At 35.9% G+C, this 23,732-nt stretch overlaps 1 protein-coding gene and 1 pseudogene across 2 annotated transcripts in view; both read left to right on the top strand.

Annotated features, from left to right (window-relative positions):
* The window catches only part of MTREX (Mtr4 exosome RNA helicase), a 111,146-nt gene that overhangs the window by 37,482 nt on the left and 49,932 nt on the right, over positions 1–23,732 (top strand). For both annotated transcript variants that reach the window (XR_004381753.1, XM_032850489.1), the window contains exons 16-18: positions 7,700–7,850; positions 15,045–15,217; positions 15,972–16,040. Coding sequence is in view for 1 of the 2 variants with exons in the window: in XM_032850489.1 (XP_032706380.1) it covers positions 7,700–7,850; positions 15,045–15,217; positions 15,972–16,040 (393 nt within the window). In the remaining variant the exon portion in view is untranslated. The remainder of the gene's footprint in view (positions 1–7,699; positions 7,851–15,044; positions 15,218–15,971; positions 16,041–23,732) is intronic.
* Positions 9,994–11,354, top strand: LOC116863626 (annotated as a pseudogene).

Here is a 23,732-nt window from a genome sequence, read left to right as displayed (position 1 = left end):
CATGGTATCCGTGTTTTGGGCAGTTACCTTCCCCACCCTTGCAAGCCCATATAGCTTAATTAATTCTACAGTCTACCATTTTAATACTGCCTATTGATGGATCGTAAATACCCCAATAAGTTAATTTAATTTTTTTTTTTTAAGATTTTATTTGACAGAGAGCGATCACAAGTAGGCAGAAGGGGTGGGGGGAAGCAGGCTCCCTGCTGAGCAGAGAGCCTGATGCAGGGCTCCATCCCAGGACCCTGAGATCATGACCTGAGCCGAAGGCAGAGTCTTTAACCCACTGAGCCATCAGGTGCCCCAAGTTAATTTAAATTTTTAAGCTTTATTTCAAATTAGCCTATTCATTTTACTTGTTTAATACTTGTCTTTCAGATTGTTTTAAGGGTTTTATTTTTGTTTTGTTTTGGAGAGCTTTTCAGGGAAGTTAGGCCTGGTTGCTTTCTTTCTCCTTCTCCATGCAGTAAGAAGTTTTTAAAACAAATTCCTAGAGAAAACTCCTAGTAAGATGGGAAACTTAACATTAATTAGAAATTGCCTGGGTGACTCAGTTGGTTAGGTGTCTGCCTTCAGCTCGGGTCATGATTCCAGGGTTCTGGGATTGAGTCCTACATCGGGCTCCATGTTCAGCAGGGAGTCTGCTTCTCCCCCTCCCTCTCAGCCCTGCTCGTGCTCTGTCTCTCTCAAATAAATAAATAAAATCTTCTAAAAAAATCAATTAAAAATACAAAATTAAGTGCCAAATCATTAGCTAAGAGCTCTAAAACATGTTAAGTCATATATAGGTCAGTATCTCTGAAACAGACTGTTTTTAGTTTCAGAAACTTGGGAACTGATGGAGAATGTGAGATATGGTTGTGGGAAGTCTGGTATGCTAAAGCAAAGTAAAAGTTTCTTTTTTAAAATACGTGGTTAATGTGAGCAACGATGAAGCTTATCTGTACATAATCATAATGATCATATGGTGTCTTATTTTCACTTTTAAAGATTAACACTTGGAAAGCTATTTTTAAGTGTTCATGTGAAGAAAATGATACAAGATTGAAAATTGGTATTTTTAGTCTTCAAATCGTGCCAGATATAATAAACCCTGTTTTTCTTTCCTTGTGCTCTATGTATGGAAAAAGTAGAATTAGGTTGCCAATAGTAGGAGGTAATATTTTAATGACAGCATCTGGTTTCTTTAGTACAGATATTTCATTATATTTACTTGACATTTCTGAATGTATATGTACCTGTTAAGTGCAAAAGTTCTATTGGCTTTTATTTTAAAAATTTCATTGTGGTAAGAACAGTTAACATGAGATCAACCCTCAACAGATTTTTTAAAATTATAAAATATGTTATTGTTGACTGTAGGTACAATGTCATACATCATATCTCTGGAGCTTATTTATCTTGCTTGACTAAGACTTTACGACCTTTAATTAGTAACTAGCCTTTTATATTCCTCTTCAGTCTCTGGCAACCACCAATCTAATCTTTGATTCCTTGAATTTGACTATTTTATAAAATTGATGTAAGTGGAATCACACAGTATTCAGTTTTTCTGTGACTGGTTTATTTCACTTACCATAATGTCCTCAAAGTTCATGTTGTCACATATTGCAGAATTTTCTTTAAGGTTGAATTGTATTCCATTGTGTATGTACCATATATATATATTTTTTAATCCTTCACCTACTGATGAACATTTAGGTTGTTTCTACTGTTTCCACATCTTGGCTATGTGACTAGAACTGCGCTAAACATAGGAGTGTTATTATCTGTCTAGTGTCTTGGTTTTTATACTTTTGGGTAAATACCCAGAAGTAGAATTGCCAGATCATGTGTAGTTTTTGGTTTTTTTTTTTCAATTTTTGTGAAATATCCATACTGTTTTCCATAGTGACTATACCATTTTCCTTTCTGACCATCAGTGTGCAAGGATTCCGATTTCTCCATCATTTCTTGATTTTATTTATTTATTTGACAGAGATCACAAGTAGGCAGAGAGGCAGGCAGAGACACAGAGAGGAGGAAGCAGGCTCCCCGCTGAGCAGAGAGCCCGATGTGGGGCTTGATCCCAGGACCCTGGGATCATGACCCGAGCCAAAGGTAGAGGCTTTAACCCACTGAGCCACCCAGGCGCCCCTTAAATGAATTTTTAAGAACAGCTTTATTTGGATGGAATTCATATTACATACAGTTCACCCATTTTCATGGTTGCTAATAAATTCACAGAGGTTTGCCACCATCATTACAATCAATTTTGGAACATTTTTATCAGCCCAAAAAGGAACTTTATATCCATTAACTATCACTCCCCATTTCTTTCCTAACTCTTCTCTTTCCCGAAAGCCCTAGACAAACCACTAATCTCTTTCTCTCCATAGATTTGCCTATTTTAGGCATTTCATATAAATTTAGTCAGATAATATACAATCTTTTGTATCTGGCTTTTTTTTTAGCCTAATATTTTCAAGGTTCATATTTGTAATACGTATCAGCACTTCATTCCTTTTTATTTATGAATATTGCTCTGTTGTATGGATATATTACAAGTTATTTATCCATCTATCAGCAGATATATATTTAGGTTATTTATACATCTTGGCTGTTGTGAATGATGCTGCTATGATTATTTCTTTACAAGTTTTTATGTAAACATATTATTTTGGGTATATGCCTATGAGTGAAATTGCTGGGTCATACATAATTCTATGTGTAACCTTTTGAGGACCTACCAGACTGCTTCTCATCATCAGCTGTATACCATTTTACATTCGCATCAGCAATGTATGAGGGTTTTCATTTCCCTGTGTTCTAGCTAATGCTTGTTATTTCTGTCCTTTTGATTTATAATCATCATCCTAGTGAGTGTGAAAATGGGGCCTTTCACTTTGAATGCTGCATGGTTTGACTTGTTTAAAGGATATAGTACCTGCCTGTTGATGATACTGCAGTTATATAAGCAAATATGTGTGTATCTATATTTCTTTGTTTCTAGATGCATTTCTTTTATTGAGACTAACTGCACTACTTTTTTTGTTCTCTGGAATTTTTTCAGGTAGTTTCACTGTCACTACAGAATTTGTAGGCACCTTATTCAGAAAAATAACAACTAATAGTTATCAAATATTCAACATGTCTTGGGCTTTGAAATAATTACTATTACTATCCCAGTTTTATAAATAAATAAGACGTACAGAAGTTAAAGAATTTTTCTAAAATCATATTGTTGTTAAATGACAAATCCTGATTTTAAAGTCATGCAGTCTGGTGTCAGAATGCATGCTTCTAACCACCATATGTTGCTACTTCTCAGTACCTCATGCAAATAGATTTTTCATTTACTGGCTCAAACCAAATTTGGCTTGACAGCACTTTGTTCTTTTGACATATTTCTTAATACACCATATGAACTAATCATCTTGAGTACAGGACAGAACTAACTTTGAGAGAAAAGGTATATTCTTCCTAAAGTTCCAAAGGCTTTTAGAAAAACGGGAAAGTCAAAACTATTTTCCTTCAAGTAAGTTTTATTTTCCTTAGCCAGTAAGAATATAGTTCAGGTTGAAATGAACACACAACTCTCTAGAAGCAGAAAGCCTGTATAGTCTCTTAGAAGTAGCACTTCATTCCCTGTAAGAAACCATTAAGTTTATTTAATCATTTCAGGAATTATAGAAACAGGTTTACTTTGATAAAACAAGTAATGACATTTCCTCAAAGTACTGTGATGGTTTTACATTCTTTTGAAAATATGGGCAGTATACTGGAAGGCATATTTCTTCTGATAATACTGGAGAGATGTAAAGGATCTTTTAACTGAATAAAAGAGATGTAAACGATCTCTTAACTGATCTCTTAAAGAATAAAAGATGTATTCACCAGTCTTTATCTAGACTTTTTTTTTGGAGAAGTAAGAAGACCCACATTTGTCCATAATTCTTCTGTCTTCTATTATAACAGTTTAAAATGCAAAAATACTTAGACTGGCAGTTTTTTAAACTGCTCACCTGAACGAACCATATATCTAAAACTTCATTAGAAGTAGAATAGCATTCAAAGGGTAGTAATACAGATTTTCTTTGGAAAATTGATCTGTATAACTCTCTCTTACTAGCTGAACAACTTGACAACTAAAAGAAACCTTAAAAGTTTTTCTAGAATGAAGCTTACGTTTAAAATCTTAGCAATGGCTGAGTTTTGTTCCAAGTTAAATTTTAGGTGACCCTTTTTTAAGCATTCTGTTGATATATCATTTAAAAATTTTATAATTTGGCTGATGAAATTAAATATATAAAAAGTTGAGAAGTACTTGGTCAACATTTGAGGGTTCCTATAATTTTAGTAATGTGAATATTGAGAAACAGCGATGTGAAATAAATTACATTTTGAATTTGCCCTCTGGAAGAACTTTAGCCCAGATATGCTGTGAAATTTATCTCTTACCTCTTTAGCCTGGGCAGGTCTCTTCACATCTCTGAACCTGTTTCTTGTTTCAAATTAAAACAGTAAATCAGTTTTGCTAGGAATATTGTGAACTAAAAATTTATTTAAGTATTAGTACAGTGATTGGCACATACGTAGTAGATATGGTCATTTTTAAACTTGGGGAATCTATTTACATACTTATATAGAACAGAAAGTGAACAAGGAGCAACAAACATATGGCTCAATGGCTCAGTATCTAGTAACTCCAATTTGGGAAAATCTGGGATAATTTTAGACTAGATGATTGTGATTTAAGGCTTTATGGAGGAAATCGATCTTGCTGCAAGCTCTGAACGGTTGGGGGTAAGAGTAGGGGTTGGATTTTGATTTCCAGAGCTGAAGTGATCTAGACCAGATTTGATGAAACTTTGAAATAGGTGATGGCAGTGGTAAAGAAACAAAAGAACTGATCTAAGATATACTGAGGAAATAATCTGCAACCGCCAGTTGATTAAAATTTTAAAAAGGGATAAAGCAGAAGAAAGAAAAGCCTCCTAAATTATAATTTAAGTGGTAATTTCATTGCTCATTAATCAAATTAAAATTGAACTCTCATAAGTTTACCCCTTGCAGAGCCATAGACATTAAATCAGGTGTAATTTTCACACAAAGGATTTTATTTGCAACAAATAAGGAGATCACGGAACAACTTCCAAAGTTGTGATTCCCTGAGCAAAGGTGAATGGATTCCTTTTATTTAGGGTTAGGATGAGTATTTAGCTTTGTCATCGTGTATGGAAGTAGGCATAAGCACGCACCTTAATGAAACATTGCCTGTATATACATTGTATGTTACATAAACAAGGCTTGTGTTCTTCCTTGGGCAGAGAGATCTTAGTGTTAAAATGAGCTAAAGTAACTGTTAGTCCTTCTCTGGTTCATCTGTGCCCATGAATGTCTGGGATTGAATTCAAACTGGCCGGATGGTCTGAGAGCTCCTCATCGGGGCAGTTACTGCTTGAGGGGTTAGTTTTTGGTTTCCGTCACAGGATGTTATGCCTTGAGGTCTTTTGCCTCGCTTAAGAGATCAGCTAGAAGGAAGAGCTAAGGAAGACTGTGGGACAGAGGTGATAGAGTATAAGTAGGTAAGCAGTGAAGGTTAGGGCTTGGGGGTTAGCCGGTTACAAAATCAGTAATGTCACTAAACATTAATCTTTGTAAGGGTAAAACTCAAGAATGGAAAAGAGTAAGAGAGATAAATTTTGTTTTAGATAGTGTAACCCTATTATTACTATTTATCACCCAAATTAGGTTACTGTAGGTGTGGAAAAGGTGCTTTTAATAATTATACCAAGACAGTAGTTGTAGGGTGGAACTATCTTGGGCTCACTTAGTTACAGTGTCAAAATGCCAGGTTGAGTTTCAGGTAATCAAGAATTCGGAGGTGTATTCTATAGCGATCAAGAACACAGAAGCAGAGCTTGAGCTTAGAAATAAACACTGATAATATTGAAGCCCCAAATTTCTGAGAGGAGGTAATAGTACAAAAAAATAACAGAAAAGTAAGGGGTGTGTTTGTTTGCAAAATTGTAAAATAGCTGAAGTTGTCTTTAAATTCCTCTCTCCTCCAAGAATTTGGTTTTCATACTAACTTCACATCCCCCTTTGGCCTTATTTTCAAGGAAAGTTCATAAACATCAATTTTAGGGACTTAGTAACAGGCCCCTAAGGTGAATGGCTCTTAATTTTTCAGGAGTTAAGGAGTACTTTCATTTAAGAGTTTGATGAAAGCTCTCCTCATAAAATCCTATGTGTGAACATTTAGAATTATGCTATTAGATTGGTCTGTGAAACTCAATTTAAGAGCCCCTGACCACCCTAAGGCTATTTTTTGCATTTTACTGTGCCATTTACAAATACATAAGCATACTTTTTGATAATTCACTTTAAATATTTCAGTATGCATCTCCCAAGAATTTAGTTAATTCTCCTATTGTATGTGGGGCATAGAGGTCCAAGAGCAGCTGGCTCTGGGGTCCCAAACAGCAGGTTTAGCCACTCACTGAAGGCTTGTTTTAAAGAGAAACAAGGGGTGGTGAACCAAAAAAGGAATTTATTTTAGTCAGGCCAATACCAGGAAGATAGAGGACTAGCGTTTCAAAGATTGTCTCCAAAGTGCCAAAAATACTTCACAAGTTTCTGTAAGGAAAATGTGGGACAAAGTTCCCTGGATATGTGCAGGTGGGCATTGCTGGTCAAGTTATTCATCCTTTTGGGATTAGTTATCAGTGGAGTCTTACTAGCTCAAGGAAGTCCTCCCTCCAGGGGGTAGTTTTGGTTCTCAGCAGGGGATGCTTTGTGCACAGGGGTCTTTTGTCTGAGTTAAGAGACTAAGATATGTAGACAAAAAATGATCTGTAAATTGGTAGGGTGGGGAATACTTCTGTTTTATGTCACTCCAGGCAGCTGAGTTTTAAGGTGCTAATTTTTTTTTTTTTAAGATTTTATTTATTTATTTGACAGACAGAGATCACAAGTAGACGGAGAGTCAGGCAGAGAGAGAGAGAGAGGGAAGCAGGCTTCTTGCTGAGCAGAGAGCCCGATGCGGGACTCGATCCCAGGACCCTGAGATCATGACCTGAGCTGAAGGCAGCGGCTTAACCCACTGAGCCACCCAGGCGCCCCTAAGGTGCTAATTTTTATCTAAATATCTTTCTGAAATGAATTTAGTGTATACTCTGTCAGCACAGGCTAGGTTATGTTACAGTAACAAACCTAAATCTCAGGTACTTAAAGGTTTATTTCTCTTACTTGTTCAATGCAGGTTTATAGAGGAGGTTCTGCTTACTCTTGTTTAAGGTTGCAAGATGATGAAGAATCTGGCATCTTGAACATGAATAGTCACTGTGCTGGAGGGAAAAGATAGCTTTTCACACCACCAATTAAATACCTGCCCAGAAAGTGACACATCATTACAATTTATTTGCCCCACCCACCAGGGAGCCAGAAAATGTAGTCTTAACCAAGTGCCAGTAAGGCAGAGAGCGAAACATACTTGGCAAACAGTATTTTAACAAGTACTATTGCTACTTAGTGGACTTTTTCCTTTCACTTTCCTAAAGATTATTTATTACTTTGTATTGGTCATTTAAAAGAAAGAACTTAATACATTTGTACAGTATTCTTTAACATGGATTAAATTATTAAGCAGTTTAATAGGTATCTATGTAAATTTTATTTGAAAAAAATCACATTGACCTTTTTTTTTTCCCCTTAGGGCTCAGCTGATCCTCTAAATAGTGCTTTTCATTTGACCTACAACATGGTTTTGAACTTACTACGTGTAGAAGAAATTAATCCTGAGTACATGTTGGAAAAATCCTTTTACCAGTTTCAGCATTATAGAGCAATTCCAGGAGTAGTAGAGAGTAAGTATAAAATTATCATAACAGAGCCTTCTTAGCTAGTAGAGTAAATAGCACAATTCCTGCATTACTGGCTGCCTAGGCTATTTTTTATTTTTTGGTTAGCCAAATCTTGATTTTTGACCAGAACTGTGATCTGGTCATTATAACTGACTAGAATATTTTGAAATAAAAGAAAATCCTGCTCTAGTATACCTTTCAAGAGTTGGTTCAAATTTAATGTAATTTATTATTATAGGTATACTATATGATAGCTTACGTTCATGAGTCATAACAAAAGAACCTGGTATATTAAATTTGACCTGTAAGAAGCATGTGTATATTAGTCTTGCCCTTGTACTGTTCTCTCATTATAAAAGAGTGCCAGAGCATAAGTTTGTAAATACGGAAATTTAATACTCCAACTGGGATTTCAGTTCAGCCTTTTTAGAATTTCTAGCTCCTATTATGATAATGCTTTCTAAAGTTCAGAAAGTGTTCTGTGGTAACTGTTCAAGTAGAATTGTGTATTGATCCTTACCTTAGAGGATATTTTGGTTGATCATCATGTAAAAGCTGATTAAAATCTAAAACAGAGGCAAAGATTGAAAATAATGGTTTTGGTGGATCTTAGAAAAATAATTCATAGTCATTTTCTTGAAGAAAAACTAGAAAACTGAGCAAAAGATAAGAGGAAAGTTAAAACCATTTGTAACCTTACGCAGAGCCAGCTGCAACACTCTATAGCTCTTCTAACATTTTTCTTTCTCATACAAAGGTGTTTTGTTTTTTTTTAAGGTGGGATTAAATACATTAGTTCTGCCTTACCCACGGTTATGTGTCAAGATTCCCAGTGGATACCTGAAATCACAAATAGTACTGAGCCCTATATATACTATGTTTTTTTCCTATACATAACATTCATTCCTTTGATAAAATATAATTTATAAATTAGACACAATAAGGGATTAACAACACTAACTAATAGAAAAATTATAACCATATATTGTAATAAAATTTATGTGAGTGTGGTCTCTTTCTCTCTAAAAATATCTTACTCTATATTCACCCTTTTTGTGACGTGAGATGATAAAATGCCTACGTAATGAGGTGAACTGAGGTAAATGACATAATCACTGTGATGTAGTATTAGATTCCTATTGACCTTCTGACAGTATGTCAGAAAGAAGGTTGTCTGTTTTTATACTGTATTTGATTACTTAATTAAAACCACAGAATGCAAAGCTGTGGATAAGAGAGAGTACCACTGTATACAGTTTCTATAAAAGTAATGATGATACTTATATTAGTATCTTTTATTAAATATCTACCTTATGCCTACCCTTGTGTTAATACTTTGCATTCATTATTAGCCCAGTGATTTTGGCTTCTTCAAATTTAATCTGAAGTAGTCTTTGGAAGTATGATTTTTATGATTATACAGTATTTCTGTTTTATAAATGTACTATGATTTATTCAAAAATAAAGGTAAATTTGAGATACCTTTCTATCACAAGTGTTAGTACACTCAACTCAATTTTTATGTAGCCAAAAGTAAATGAATTATAATAATATGCCTTAAAAGAAAAAGGCTTAGAACGTCCAAGTGTCTTAATTTTCTTTTTTTTTTTTTTTCTTTTTCTTTACCCTTATCCGGGTGATAGATCATAGTTATTTCCTCTTTAATTTCTCAGGTTGTAAGAGCGGCTTCTTCATTACCAACTATAGAGTTGGAAGGAGCTTTAGCATCATTTTACAGATTTTTTTCTTAAAGGCTCAGGACTCCTTCCTCCTTGAATCCCCACACCACTCATTGCTAAATGCCATGGCTTCCCCTTCAGATTTTGATTGTACCTTATCAGCCATGTAGGAACCAGTCATTGGCAAATAACTGGAAGATTGAACTCTAAGATACTTTATGTGTCCTGTCCTCAGCTGCTCCAGTTGCTGGCCATAGAGCAAATCTGGCTTTGTGTGATACCATTCCATGTCTTCAGCCAGAGACACTGAGATAATAACTTTTCAAATACTGACTTACAAGATGACTGTCACTGTAAAATAATATTTTGTCAACAGGCAGTGAACAAGGAGCAGTATCCTCTTGCAGAAACCCCTAGTTTTGGTGTACCTCGATTTGGGTGAAGGTAGGGCAGGGCCCCTATCTGGAATGCAGTTTGGAAACTCTGGGGAAAACTAATCAAAAAGAAATGGAATCTTGATGAGCTACCCAAACTTGAGAATTTTTATCAAAAACAGCTTGATTTGGCTAGATGCATAGCATAAGAGATGGAGATGTACAGATGGAGTAAGGAAGTTACAGAGGTCACAACTGTCCAAAGCCAGTTCTGACTTTATGAAGCAAACTTCCCTGGAAATGTTATGGATGTGACTGCAAGACAGAATTTTACTGAACTTAACTGTTATTCAAGCCCAAGGATGGCCATTGCTTGAAGTGGATTGGATATGGTTGGAGTAGCATAGACTGGATGTAGGAAAACATTGCCTTATTTGCTGCGTGCTATCGTCTACATCAGTCATCAACCATTCCTAGAGAACGGTGATGGGGCTATTTGCTTGGTGCTGGCACCAACTTGGAAACTGGTCCAACAGCTATAGCAAGTAGCTGCTGAATATAAAGAGTGTGTGGCTAGAGGTCCACTTGCATCTCTGGTGGTGTTCCCAGGGGATCACAAATTTGTGATTTGGAGAGAGATGTGGAAATCTGTATTGCAACACCTGAAAGACTGTTGGACTTTTTAGAGTGTGGGGAAACCAATCTGAGAAGGACCATCAACCCGTCTTTAATGAAGTAGATAGAATGCTTGTTAGCGGCTTCGAACCCAAACAAGGAAGATTATGGGTTAGAAAAGACCTGATAGGCAAACCCTCATGCGGAGTGCAACTTGGCCAAAAGAAGTAAGCTTGATGAAGATTTCCTTAAAGACTACATTCATAGAGTGTAGTACACTAGAACTGAGTGCAAAACTACAACATTCTTCAGATTGTGGATATGTGTCATGATGTCGAAAAGGTTGAAAAACTTACTCATCTAATGGAAGAGATCATGAGTGAGGAGTAGAATAAAACCATTGTTTTTGTTGAAACCAAAAAAGATGTGATGAACTTACTAGAAAAATGAGAAGAGATGTGTGGCCCACCATTGATACTCATGCTGACAAGGGTCTACAGGACATGACTGGGTTCTTAATTATTTCATACATGGATAATCTCCTATTCTGATTGCTACAGATGTGGCCTCAAGGGCTAGAAGTGGAAAATGTGGAATTTGTCATCAATTACGACTACCCTAACTCCTCAGAGGATTATATTCATTGAACTGGAAGAGCTACTCACAGTATCAAAACAGAGCATATGTATTCTTTATATGTAATAACATAAAAGAAGTGAGCAATCTTATCTGTGTTTCATGAAGCTGATCAAGAGCAGTTAATTCCAAGTTGATTCAGTTTGTCAAAGACAGAGGTTCAGGTTGTTCAGGGGGTGGAGGAGGCTTAAAGGATGACAATTGGGATACTCTGCGCAAGAGGGCTGAATTCAATACCTTTAGAGACAGAGAAAATTATGGCAGAGATTAGTTTGCTTAAGAGAGATTTGAAGGGAAAACTTAGAATGGTATTTACTATACTGCCATTTACACCAGTGGGAGCTTTGGAAGTAATTTTGTGTGCTGGTTTAGAGACCCATTTTAGAACTGGTAATCCAATAGGCACTTAATGGAGTGGTTATGATAGCACTCAGCAATGTGGAAATGAGGTCCAGAGTTGTACATTGTTATGAACCAGCAGGCATATGTATGTCCTGCTACTGTAGCTCAATATTTTAAAATATTTTTAAAAGATTATTTATTTAAGATAGAGTGCAGGGGAGAAGCAGAGGGAGAGGGACAAGCAGACTCCACACTAAGTGCAGAGCCCAGCATGAAGCTCAAACCCCAACCCTGAGATCATGACCTGAGCCAAAACCAAGGGTCTGAAACCCAACTGACTGAGGCACCCGCTCACCCCAAGTCACCTTAATTTCAAATAACGATTTTTAAGCTTACAGTAGTCCTACTAAGCAGTTATCACTGGGTAATTGGCTCAGTACTGGGTATAGCAGTCCATTTTTCCCATCACTCCCAGGTCTGTATCTGTGTACATGTTATATGATATTAATACATCTTTGGAATCAGAACCTTCTCTCTCCCTCAAAAAGAGGAAATTGTTTGCAAACTCTTTGAAGAGTTTATTGGAGTATCTCTCATCTGGTGTTTCCTAAGATCTTGAGACTTTCCCATGGTCTGCACTGCAGTGAAACCAGCTTCTTATACTCAGGTTTCTCTACTTTTAATTGACTACACTTACTTTTCTGGAGTTGTATATAGCTGTAGTTAGAATCCTAGATATAAAATACATGTAACTTTTTAAAGTGTCTCAGACTTTGACTCAGTAGTAAAATGGTCTTAGTACAGAAATGATTTGGAGAGAGAATGGGGAGCAGTACTTAAGCCATCCTACAGGTGTTTATTGTCTCCTTGAACTCTTGTCGGTGCTTATTGTTTCACTGACTCCTGCAAACAGTGTTACTCTGTAATTTTAGATGGGCCAGCAGTATTAACATTTCTGTGTGGTTTTTGTTATAAAACTTCTTACTGACTTTAGCCTATCAAATATTCTTTTATAGTTTTGTAATTGTTTCTCTTTTTGGTAATGTCAGTTGCCGTAATATGTATTAAGAATAGCTTTCTAGTCTTCAGTGAATGGAATTCATTTCCTATAAGAAGACTTGTAGTTCATTTAAAAATAAGGTGATGTATTATGCCTAAGGGAATGCAAAAGATCAGAAGTTTGAGGGAGCAGTCTGTGAGAATGTTGAATATGATAATAAAAATAATAACAAGATAGTTGTAATATCCTCCCTGAGTGTTTACTATATGCTATACTCTTAGCTAAGTACTTTCTGTATCTTTAATCTCTAATTATAGTCTTAGGAGTATGAGTATTTTTGTTATTTTCATTTTGTGGCTAAAGAAACTAAAACACACAGATTTAATAGAGGAGTTTGATCATTGGAATAGAATTGAGAGTCTAGAAATAAACCCAATCACTTGTGGTCACTTGATTTTCAACACGTGCTCTTGGGGCAGTGGGCTAGCTATATTTAAAAGAATGAATTGAACCCTTACTGTATATATAAATTTCTTGAAATTGAATGGAAGTCCTAAATATAAAAGCTAAAACCATAAAACTCTTAGAAGAAACCATCAGTTTAAATTCCTATAACCTTGGATTTGGCAGTGATTTCTTTTTTTTTTTTTTTTTTAAGATTTTATTTATTTATTTGACAGAGAGAGAGATCACAAGTAGGCAGAGAGGCAGGCAGAGAGAGAGGGGGAAGCAGGCTCCCCGCTGAGCAGGGAGCCAGATGTGGGGCTTGATTCCAGGACCCCAAGATCATGACCTGAGCTGAAGGCAGAGGCTCAACCCACTGAGCCACCCAGGTGCCCCTGACAGTGGTTTCTTAAATAACACATAAGCAACAGAGGAAAAAGTAAATTTGTTATAATCAAATTGAAAACTTTTGTACCTCAGTAGGCACCAACAAAAAGTAGAAAGAAAGCCCACGGAATGGGAGAAAATAATTTGCAAGACACATATCTGATACAGATCTAGTTTCCAGAATATGGAAAGAACTCTTATAATTAAACAAAAAGTCTAATTTTTAAATGGACAAAGTATTTGAATAGACATTTCTCCAAAGAAGATAAACTATTAGCCAACAAACAAGCACATGAAAAAGATGCTCAACATTTCCACTCCTGGGTATATAACCAAAAAAAAAAAAAAAATGTTTTTTTCACACACAAAAACATGTGCATGAATGTTCATAAAAACATGATACACAGTAGCTGAAAGGTGGAAATAATTTAGTCCATCACCTGGTAAACAGATCACTAAAATGGTATACCCAAATAGTGAAATAATATTCAGCCATAAAAAGGAGTGAAGTGCTGATACATGCTATGCTGCTATGATATGGATGAGCCCTGAACACGTGCTCAGTGAAGGAAGCCAAACACAGAAGGCCTTGGTATACCGTGACTGCATATATATGAAATATCTAGAGTAGATGAATCCATACAGATAGAAAGTAGACAGGTTGCCAGGGGCTGGGGGAAGGAGAAAATGAGTGTTTGCTCAGTGGATATAGAGTCTCCTTTTCAGGCAGTGAAAATATTTTAGAACTATGTGGTGGGAATAGTTGCATATGTTGTGAATGTACTTTGAATGTGTTGATGGTGAGTTTTATGTTTTGTGTATTTTACGCCAGTTGAAATAGTGTTTGTTCACAGTGGGATGTAGGCATAATGAAATGAGTGAAAAAGGGAGGTCAGCACTAGATGCAAGAATTTGAGCAGAAAATGCTGTCATAGATGGTTAGATGAGCTAAGAGAAAAATTGGGGAAAAGAGTTTGTGTTTTGGTTACTGACTGAGTAGAGAAAGAACTGTGGTTGAATTGCCTGTTCTCAGTGTTAGTGACCTAGACCCTGATGGTGGTGGAGGTCTCATGACAGTAGCAAACTAGATTCTTTCTGAAATTTAAAGCAACTATTACTTAAAAAATCCAAAATAGTTCTGTTTAATGGGACTTTCTGCAGTGGTGGAAATGTTCTGTATCTGAGCTATTCAAGTCCGGAAGTCAGTAACCAGTTGAGTTACTGACAGTTGAGTATTTGAAATGGTGCTAGTGCTATTGAGGAACTAAATATTTTATTTAATTTTCATTAATTTTGATTTAAAAAGCCACATATGGCTGGTGTCTGCTGGTAGTATATTGGAAAAACCTGATGTAGCACATTTCTGCCACACAGAGAGTTTTACTGGACAATGAGGTGTTGAACAATGTAGGCCTAGAATTCTTTATTAGTTAATTACCCTCTCCCACGTCCATAGGGAGGGTAACAGCTCACCAGATAGGGTCACCTTCAATTCAGACTCAATTTGAGGATTCAGTTAGTGACTTGGGGGACTTTAATGTAGAACCTTCATGTAGAAAGAAAATACTCAGAACGACGTGCGGTTATCTCTGAAGTCTTTCCACAAAATTTCTAGTTTATGCAAGCTTTGTTTCCTACATTGGTAGAAGAAAAACAGGTGTATCTTTGTGTAATTTACATAAAGTATTTTTTTAATATTTTACTTGTGTTTTATTTACAGAGGTAAAGAACTCAGAAGAACAGTATAATAAAATAGTAATACCAAATGAGGAAAGTGTCGTCATCTATTATAAGATCAGACAGCAGCTTGCCAAACTGGGTAAAGAAATTGAAGAATATATTCATAAACCAAAATATTGCTTACCGTTTCTACAGCCAGGTCGTTTGGTAAAGGTATGTCATTTTGAGTGAAGATTCTCATTGTTGTTCTGTATTAATTACATTGTTTTGCACTATTCACTTGGAATTGATTAGGGGTGAGATCATTTGTGAAGGCCTCTTAATCTCCACTGATTTTCATTTTGGGGGTTATAAATCGAAGAGATACTTTTGGTGTGGGCATATAAAGTATTACCAATTATGAAATAAAAAAATAGAAGCAGTTTTGTGTGTAATTTTAAGTCCTGGATGAATTCATTAGCTAATAAAATATAAAAGATTTCATATAGTCTCAGAATAAATACATCATATCATTTTAGAAATTTGTTTGCCAGGGCCACCTGGGTGGCTCAGTTGATTAAGTGTCTGCCTTTGGCTCGGATCATGATCCCAGGGTCCTGGAATTGAGTCCCCACATTGAGCTCCTTGTTCAGCAGGGAGCCTCTTCTGCCTCTTCCTGCTGTTCTCCCTGCTTGTGCTTGCTTGCTCTCTCTCTCTCTGACAAATAAATAAAATCTTTAAGAAAAAAGAAAAAAATTTGTTTGCCAGCTGAGATACTCCTCTTGTTACTGTTTTAGAGGCCTGTGATATTTGGTGATGATTTTTTTCTTTAGGGTTTATATCTTTTTCCTTAAGTTTAACTGATCTTTCAAAAAATATGTTACTAAGAACTCTCAAAGTTTTATTAGCCTATAATGTGGGCATGGAAGTCTATAAAACTGCTTTCTGAGCATAAATGTTTTTATTTATTGCTTCCCTTTCTTTTTAGGTAAAGAATGAAGGAGATGATTTTGGCTGGGGAGTAGTGGTGAATTTCTCAAAGAAGTCAAATGTTAAGGTAAACCATTGCCCTTAAGGTAGAATCATATATAAATTTCTAGTAAAAAGTTTTTTCAGACTCATGAAATTGATCAAAGTAGAAATAGCATTACATTAAGAGAAGCTATAATAAATTCTTCCATAGGAATTAGATTTTTGAATAATCTTAAATTTTGTCTTCAAAGTGTAGTTATTTTCCAAACAACAACAGATTTTAATTTCATGACAGTTCACATGTCTTCTCTGAATTCATCAATACTTTTTATAATTTTACTCTTTAAATTGAATATTAGAAAAAAATAGCTTCTGATACGGAAAATTAGAATTTTGATTTAGGTATATAACAGAGTTGAAGAAAAGGTATTAGAGGAGCTAGTCAGTTTTACTTATTCTCTTTAAGGGAGAACAATAATAAAGTTGGCTTTGGCCATTATTTATATAAATATTTTTAAAAGATAGTATGTAAAGTTAAGGAAAATTTTATTACTTTGTTAGATGAGTGATTGTCTTAAAATTAAGTTAGCCACCCTGTTATATTTTTGTCTCCCAATATGTGACCTCAGGCAGCATTTTGTATCTCCATGTATATTTTTCTTTATCTTTAGAAATGAATAGGTTGCAGGGCACCTGTGCGGCTCAGTCCGTTTTGTGTCCAATTCTTGATCTCAGCTCAGGTCTTGATCTTGGGGTCATGAGTTGAGGCCTCACACTGGGCTCCACACTGGGTGTGGAGCATCCTTTAAAAAAAAAAAAAAAGGAGTTTGCATAAGATGCCTGCATACTCATAAAGCTGACCATCTCATGATTTTGTTTTCATTAACTTTGTTCCACCTAGGTATAGAGAAAGTAGAAATTAAGCTTTGGGATTGGAAGTTACTCCTGAAATATGTAAATAAATTTAGAGATAATAAAGCCATTTCTTGGGAGAAACAAGTTCATAGGTTTGGGGGTACCTGGGTGGTACGTTTGGTTCAGCGTCTGCCTTCAGCTCAGGTCATGATCTCAGAATATCCTGGGTTCAAGCCCTGTATCAGGCTCCCTGCTCAGTGGGAAGTCTTGCTTCCCTCTCTCCTTCTACACCTTTCCTCCTGCTTGTGCTCTCTCTCTCCCCCTCTCTTTCAAATAAAAAAGTAAAATCTTTAAAAAAAAAAAAAGTTCAGGGACGCCTGGGTGACTCAGTTGGTTAAGCGGCTGCCTTTGGCTCAGCGTCCTGGGATCGAGTCCCACATCGGGCTCCTTGCTCGGCAGGGAGCCTGCTTCTCCCTCTGCCTCTGCCTGCTTCTCTGTCTGCCTGCTTCTCTGTTTGCCCTTGCTCGCTCGCTCTCTCCCCCTCTGTCCCTGACAAATAAATTAAAAAAAAAAAAAAAATCTTAAAAAAAAAAAAAAAGTTCATAGGTTTGTGATCGGTGTTTTTGTGAATGATCTGTGATTAATCCCACTGAAGAACTTCTTAAGGATATTTAGTTTGTTAATTACCATTTTGATACATTACCATCTTCATTTGTAATTATAAGTTTTGTCTTTTAAGTATTGCCCCACTTGTTATCTCATTTGATCCCAATTAGGTAAGGATTCATTGACCACAGACAAAAAGTCTCTGCTTACTCATTTGATGAATAGCAGAAAGCAGATAATGAAAATAGAAGGCAGAATAGTATGAATACTTTAGTAAAGATATAAGTAAAGTGCATTTGGAACTCAAGAGGAGGAAGAAATTGTATCTGAGCTATTAGAGATGGCATCTAATTAGGAAAATAATTTGAAATTTTTAAAGGAACCTTGGAGAATGAGTAGCATTCATTTGGTGGATATTTATTTACTGCTGAAGGAGCAGTGATAGGCAGCAGGCCCAGAACATTTCAGGTAAAGAGTGAAATCTTTTAGAAGTATTGAAATTACCCACAGAAAATGATGAATGGATTTGAGTATATTCAGTCTAGATACCTAAACATTTGAAAGCACTGGTAGGTGTTTGAAGATTAGTTGGTTGGTTGATTGGTTTGCTTGGGTTTAGTTTGGTGCTTTTTTAATCTGTTTGTTTTTGAGGGAGGGATTGATCTGATCAGAAGTTACTGTATTGACAGTGAAGGATATTGAAAGAGATAGCATAGTAGATACAAGTTTGTCTATTAAGGAAATTTACTGTTTTGGGGGAGTCAGAAGGAATATGGTAATAGGAATAAGGGTTCAGGTGGAGGATACTGAAGAACTAGAATGGACACTCTTGAATGGGAAGTTGGGGGGAGCTTTAGTGATGATAAGATTTTGAACTTAGATATGTGAAAAATTGGCTGTATTGAGCCAACAGTATTAAACTGGATAAAGTTTGCCTCTCTCTTCCCTCCCCCCACCTTATTTTAAATAGACAGTGAAGTAAAGCTTGGAATTTTAACCTTGACAAAGATTGAATGGATTTTATTCATTTGAGCCATGACAAGAACTCAGATATGACTTATAGGCTTTTATATTTTCTATTTTACCACCCTTAGCCATGGGAAGACTGTAAAATGCTTGCCTACCTCTTCTCCCTTCCAAAGACACACACTGTTTTCTTGAGGAACAATTATTAGTAACAAAGGTATGATCTTCCTTGAGAAGAACTTGAAAGGATAGTCTTCATTTAAACTTCTGACAGCTGTTAAGTTGTTTTTCATGTACAATGAAAAGAGTGGCTATAAATGCTAAATGTTGTGGTTCCATTCATACTTTTTTTTTTTTTTAAGATTTTATTTATTTATTTGAGAGAGAGAATGAGAGAGAGAGAGAGCATGAGAGGAGAGAGGTCAGCGGGAGAAGCAGATGCCCTGCTGAGCAGGGACCCTGATGGGGGACTTGATCCCTGGACTCTAGGATCATGACCTGAGCCGAAGGCAGTTGCTTAACCAGCTGAGCCACCCAGGCACTTCTCATTCATACTTGTATAACCCATGGTGGAAAAGCCTTTGCCAGTTTACTAACTTAGCTATATCTAAGAGAATATTGCTAGGACAGAATGTTTTTACTTGTCATGTGCTGAAGTGCTATGTGTTTCTTTCACTGCAGGTTTTACATTTGTTGTGTGTTTTTTTTTTTCAGCAATTTTATTGAGATATTATCTACGTACTATACTGTTTACTCAGTGACTTAGTAAATTCACCGTCACCACAATCAGTTTTAGGATGTCTTCATCCCCTCAAAAGTTTTAGGATGTCTTCATCCCTTCAAAAGGAAAAGGAAACCTTTGTCATTACACCCTATGCTCCCACACCCTCAGTCCTGAGCAGCTACTAATCTACTCTCTGTAGATTCTGAAAATTACATAAAATTGAATCGTGATACAGTATTTTGCTGCAACTGTCTTCTTAGCCTAATGTTTCCAGGGTTTAAGCATGTTGTAGTATATATCAGCACTTTGTTCTGTTTTGCGACTGAATAGCATTCCATTATACAGATACACGACATTTTGTTTATCCATTCATGAGTTGATAGACATTTGGATTGTTTCTACCTCTGGGCTATTACAAATAACACCTCTATGAGCATCCATGTCTGAGTTTTTGTGTGGACATATGTTTTCATTTCTCTTGAGAGTGAAATTGCTGGATCCTATGGATACTGTATGACCATTTAAAGAACTGCCAGGTTTTCTAAAGTGGCTGCACCATTTCACATTCCCATTAACAATGTATAACGGTTTTTATTTCTTCACATTCTCATCACACTTAATGTCTGACTTTTTTATTACACTCTGTATATAGTGCTGTCTCATTGTGGTCTTGATTTGTATTTCCCTGATGACTAATATTGCCAAGGATCTATTTATGTGTTTATTGGCCGTTTGTATGTTCTTTGGAGAAATGTCTTCAGCTCTTTCACCAACCCACATTCAAATTGAGTTGTCATTTTATTACTAAGTTATATGAGTTCTTTATCATATTTGATTTCCAGATATTTGTCTCCCATTTTGTGGATTATCTTCACTTTTTTTTTTTTTAAGATTTTATTTATTTATTTGACAGAGATCACAAGTAGGCAGAGAGGCAGGCAGAGAGAGAGGAGGAAGCAGGCTCCCTGCCGAGCAGAGAGTCTGATGCGGAGCTCGATCCCAGGACCCTGAGACCATGACCTGAGCCGAAGGCAGAGGCTTTAACCCACTGAGCCACCCAGGCGCACCATCTTCACTTTCTTGATAGTGCCTTTTGATGCGCAAGCTTTTAATTTTGATGTAATCCAAATTAAGTCTTTTTTTTTTTTTTCTTGTTACTCATGGTTTTGATGTCCTATATAAAAATTACTGCCAACATCAAGGTCATGAAGATTTACCTCTGTGTTTTCTTCTAAGAGTTTTATAGTTTCACCTATTATATTTAGGTTCCTGATCCATTTTCAGTTTTCTGTATTTGGTATAAGGTAAGGGTCTACCTTCATTCTTGTTCTAGCCCTGGTTATTGGAAAGTTTTTTCGTCATTAAATGATCATGTTATCCTTGTCAAAACTCAGAAGATCATAGACACATGGCTTCACTTCTAGACTCTCAGTTCCATTTCATTGACCTCTATTCCAATGCCAGTACCACCATATGGTCTTCATTTACCATATCTTTCTAGTTAAGTTTCAAAAAAATAGATTTATGAGTTCTCCAACTTTGTTCTTCTTTTTCAAGATTGTTTTGGCTATTCTGGGATCCTTACAGTTTCATATGAATTCGATTATTTGCTTGTCAGTTTTTCCAAAGAAGTCAGCTGGATTCTGAGAGGGCTTGTACTGAATCTGAACATGGAGAATACTGCTGGCTTAACATAATTGAGTTTTTCATTCATGAACATAGCATGTTTTCTTTATATTTACACTTTTTTAAAAAAGATTTATTTATTTTAGAGAGAGAAAGTGAGAGAGAACAAGCTTGGGATGAGGGGTAGAGGGAGAGAATTCTCAAGCTTCTCCCACCTAAGCAAGAAGCCCAGCATGGGGCTAGATTACAACAACCCTGAGATCATGACCGGGGCTGAAATCAAGATTCAGTTGCTTAACCAACTGAGCCACAGAGGTGCCCCTTATTTAGATATTCTTAATTGGTAACTTACTGTTTTCCAAGTATAAACTTTCACTTTTTTTCTATATATAAACCCATGTTGTATCTGCAAATAGAGATGTTTTTCTCCCTTTTCAGTGTGGATGCATTTAAGTTCTTTTTTTTTTGCCTAGTTGTTATGGCTAAACCCTCAAGTACAATATTAATAGAGATGATGAGAGCAGGTATCCTAGTCTTTTTTTCCAGATTTAGGGAGGAAATATCCAGTGTTTATCCATTATGAATGATGTTAGCTCTGGGTTTTTGTTAAGTGTCCTTTACCAAGTTGAGAAAGTTTCTTTCTATTCGTAGTTTGTTGAGTTTTTTTGTAATGAAAGATTGTTTTATCAGATGCTTTTTATGTACCTATTCAGATAATCATGTGATTTTCTTTTTAAAATTTATTTATTTGACAGACAGAGATCACAAGTAGGCAGAGAGGCAGGCAGAGAGAGAGGAGGAAGCAGGCTCCCTGCTGAGCAGAGAGCCTGATGTGGGGCTGGATCCTAGGACGCTGGGATCATGACCTTAGCTGAAGGCAGAGGCCTTAACCCACTGAGCCACCCAGGCGCCCCCATGTGATTGTTTTTAATTCTGCTTTGTATTTGTTCTGATGTGGTATATTAGGTTAATTGATTTTTAAGTGCTAAACTAACTGAATTCCTGGGTAAATCCCACCTGCTGCTGCATTATTCATTTGATTTTTTTGCTGGATTCATTTTGCTAGTGTGTTGCAGAAGACTTTGCACCTACATTTCTTGTGATGTCTTTGTCTGGGTTTCGTAACAGGTTAATGCTGGCCTCATAATGAGTTTGGAAGTATTCCCCTTCTCTTCTATTTTTTGACCAGTTTTTGAAGAAATGGTAATAATTTTATTTTTTTTAATTGGAAGAATTTGGCAGTGAGAACACCTGAGCCTTGGCTTTTGAGTGTAGTTTATGATTATTAACTCCGTTTGATAGGGTCTGTTCAGATTGTTTATTTCTTCTTGGGTTAGTTTCAGTGATTTGCTTTCTTAGAAATTAGTCTATTTCATCTAAGTTACCTAATTTACTCGTATATAATTGTTCATGGTATTACTTTATAATCCTTTTTATTTCCAGAAGGTGGTTTAGTAATGTCCTCTCCTTCATTTCTTATTCTTATAATTTGAATCTTTCATCTGGTTAAGTGTTTGTCAATTTTGTTGATCTCAAAGAACCAGCTTTTGGTTTCACTGATTTTTTTTTTCTACTTTTTATTATCATTAATTTCTGCTCCATTTTTGTTAATCCTTCTATGTGCTAGCTTTAGTTCTAGTTTTCTGGGTTTTTGTTTTTTTTTTTTAAGATTTTATTTATTTATTTGAAAGAGAGGCAGTGAGAGAGAGCATGAGCAAAGAGAAGGTCAGAGGGAGAAGCAGACTCCCCGTGGAGCTGGGAGCCCGATGCGGGACTCGATCCCGGGACTCCGAGATCATGACCTGAGCTGAAAGCAGTCGTCCAACCAACTGAACCACCCAGGCGTCCCTTCTGGGGTTTTTTTTAATTGTCTTAAGGTAGGAGGTCAGGTTATTAATTTGAGATATTTTTTCCATTTTGATCCAGGCATTCATGCCTGTAAATTCCCCTCCATGGAGATATTTTAACTGCATCCTGTAAGTTTTGGTGTAGTTTTCTTCATTTTCATTTACTTCCAAGTATTTTCTAATTTCTCTTTTGATTTTTTCTTTGATCCACTGGCAGTTTAGAGGCGTGTGTTAATTTCCGTCTATTTGTGCCCAAATTTCTGTTTTTTATTTCTAATGTCATTTCTTTTTTCTTGAGAAATAATTATCGTATTTCAGTCCTTTCGAATTTCTTGAAATTTTTGTTTAATGGCCTGACATATGGTCTGCCCTCAGAATGTTTTCTGTGCAGTTGAGGAGAATGTATATTCTGTTTTGGTTAAGATATTCTATAGATCTATGTTAGGTCTGGTTCGTTTGTGGTGATGTTCAAGTCTTTTGTTTCTTTTCTTGCAAATCTTTGTCGGTTTGTTCTATGCATTAAAGTAAGGTATTGAAGACTCAACTGTTTTTCAATTGCTTTATCTCCCTTCATTTCTATCAATTAAAGTGTGTCTCCTATATACTGCATAGCCGGATCTTTTTTTATTCAGCCTGAAAAATCTCTACCTTTTGTTTGGGTTCCTTAATTGATTGGTTAATCTATTTACATGTAGTGTTATTGATATCATTGGATTTGTGTCTTTCATTGTGCTTTTTTCCTTCAGCCTCATTTCTTTTTTTGTTTTTCTAGTTCTCTGCTGCTTTCTTTTGCATTAAGTGTTTATGTTCTAACATAACATTTCAGTTTATTTTAATGATTTCTTTCTCTACTTTTTATATTTTTTTCTCTACATCTCTATTTTTTGTTTTTTTCATAGTGGTTGTTAGGGTCTTTCATATTCAGTATTTCCATATTAACTTAATAGAATAAATTTCAGATTTATACTGAATTCCATTGAGATGTAAAAAATTACTCCCATATACACTTGTTCCATTTTTCCTCTTGTCGTATAATCTCTAAGTGTTACAAATCAACAATACATGTTACAATTATTACTTAATATGATTTTATGATTTATAAAGAATAGAGAAGAAAGAGCAAGTATTTATTTATAGCTTTTATTACATTAAT

Source organism: Lontra canadensis, unplaced genomic scaffold (assembly GCF_010015895.1).
Source record: "Lontra canadensis isolate GAN:19392208 unplaced genomic scaffold, GSC_riverotter_1.0 scaffold4, whole genome shotgun sequence".
NCBI classification, from domain to species: domain Eukaryota; kingdom Metazoa; phylum Chordata; class Mammalia; order Carnivora; family Mustelidae; genus Lontra; species Lontra canadensis.
This window is presented reverse-complemented; position numbering and strand designations above follow the sequence as displayed.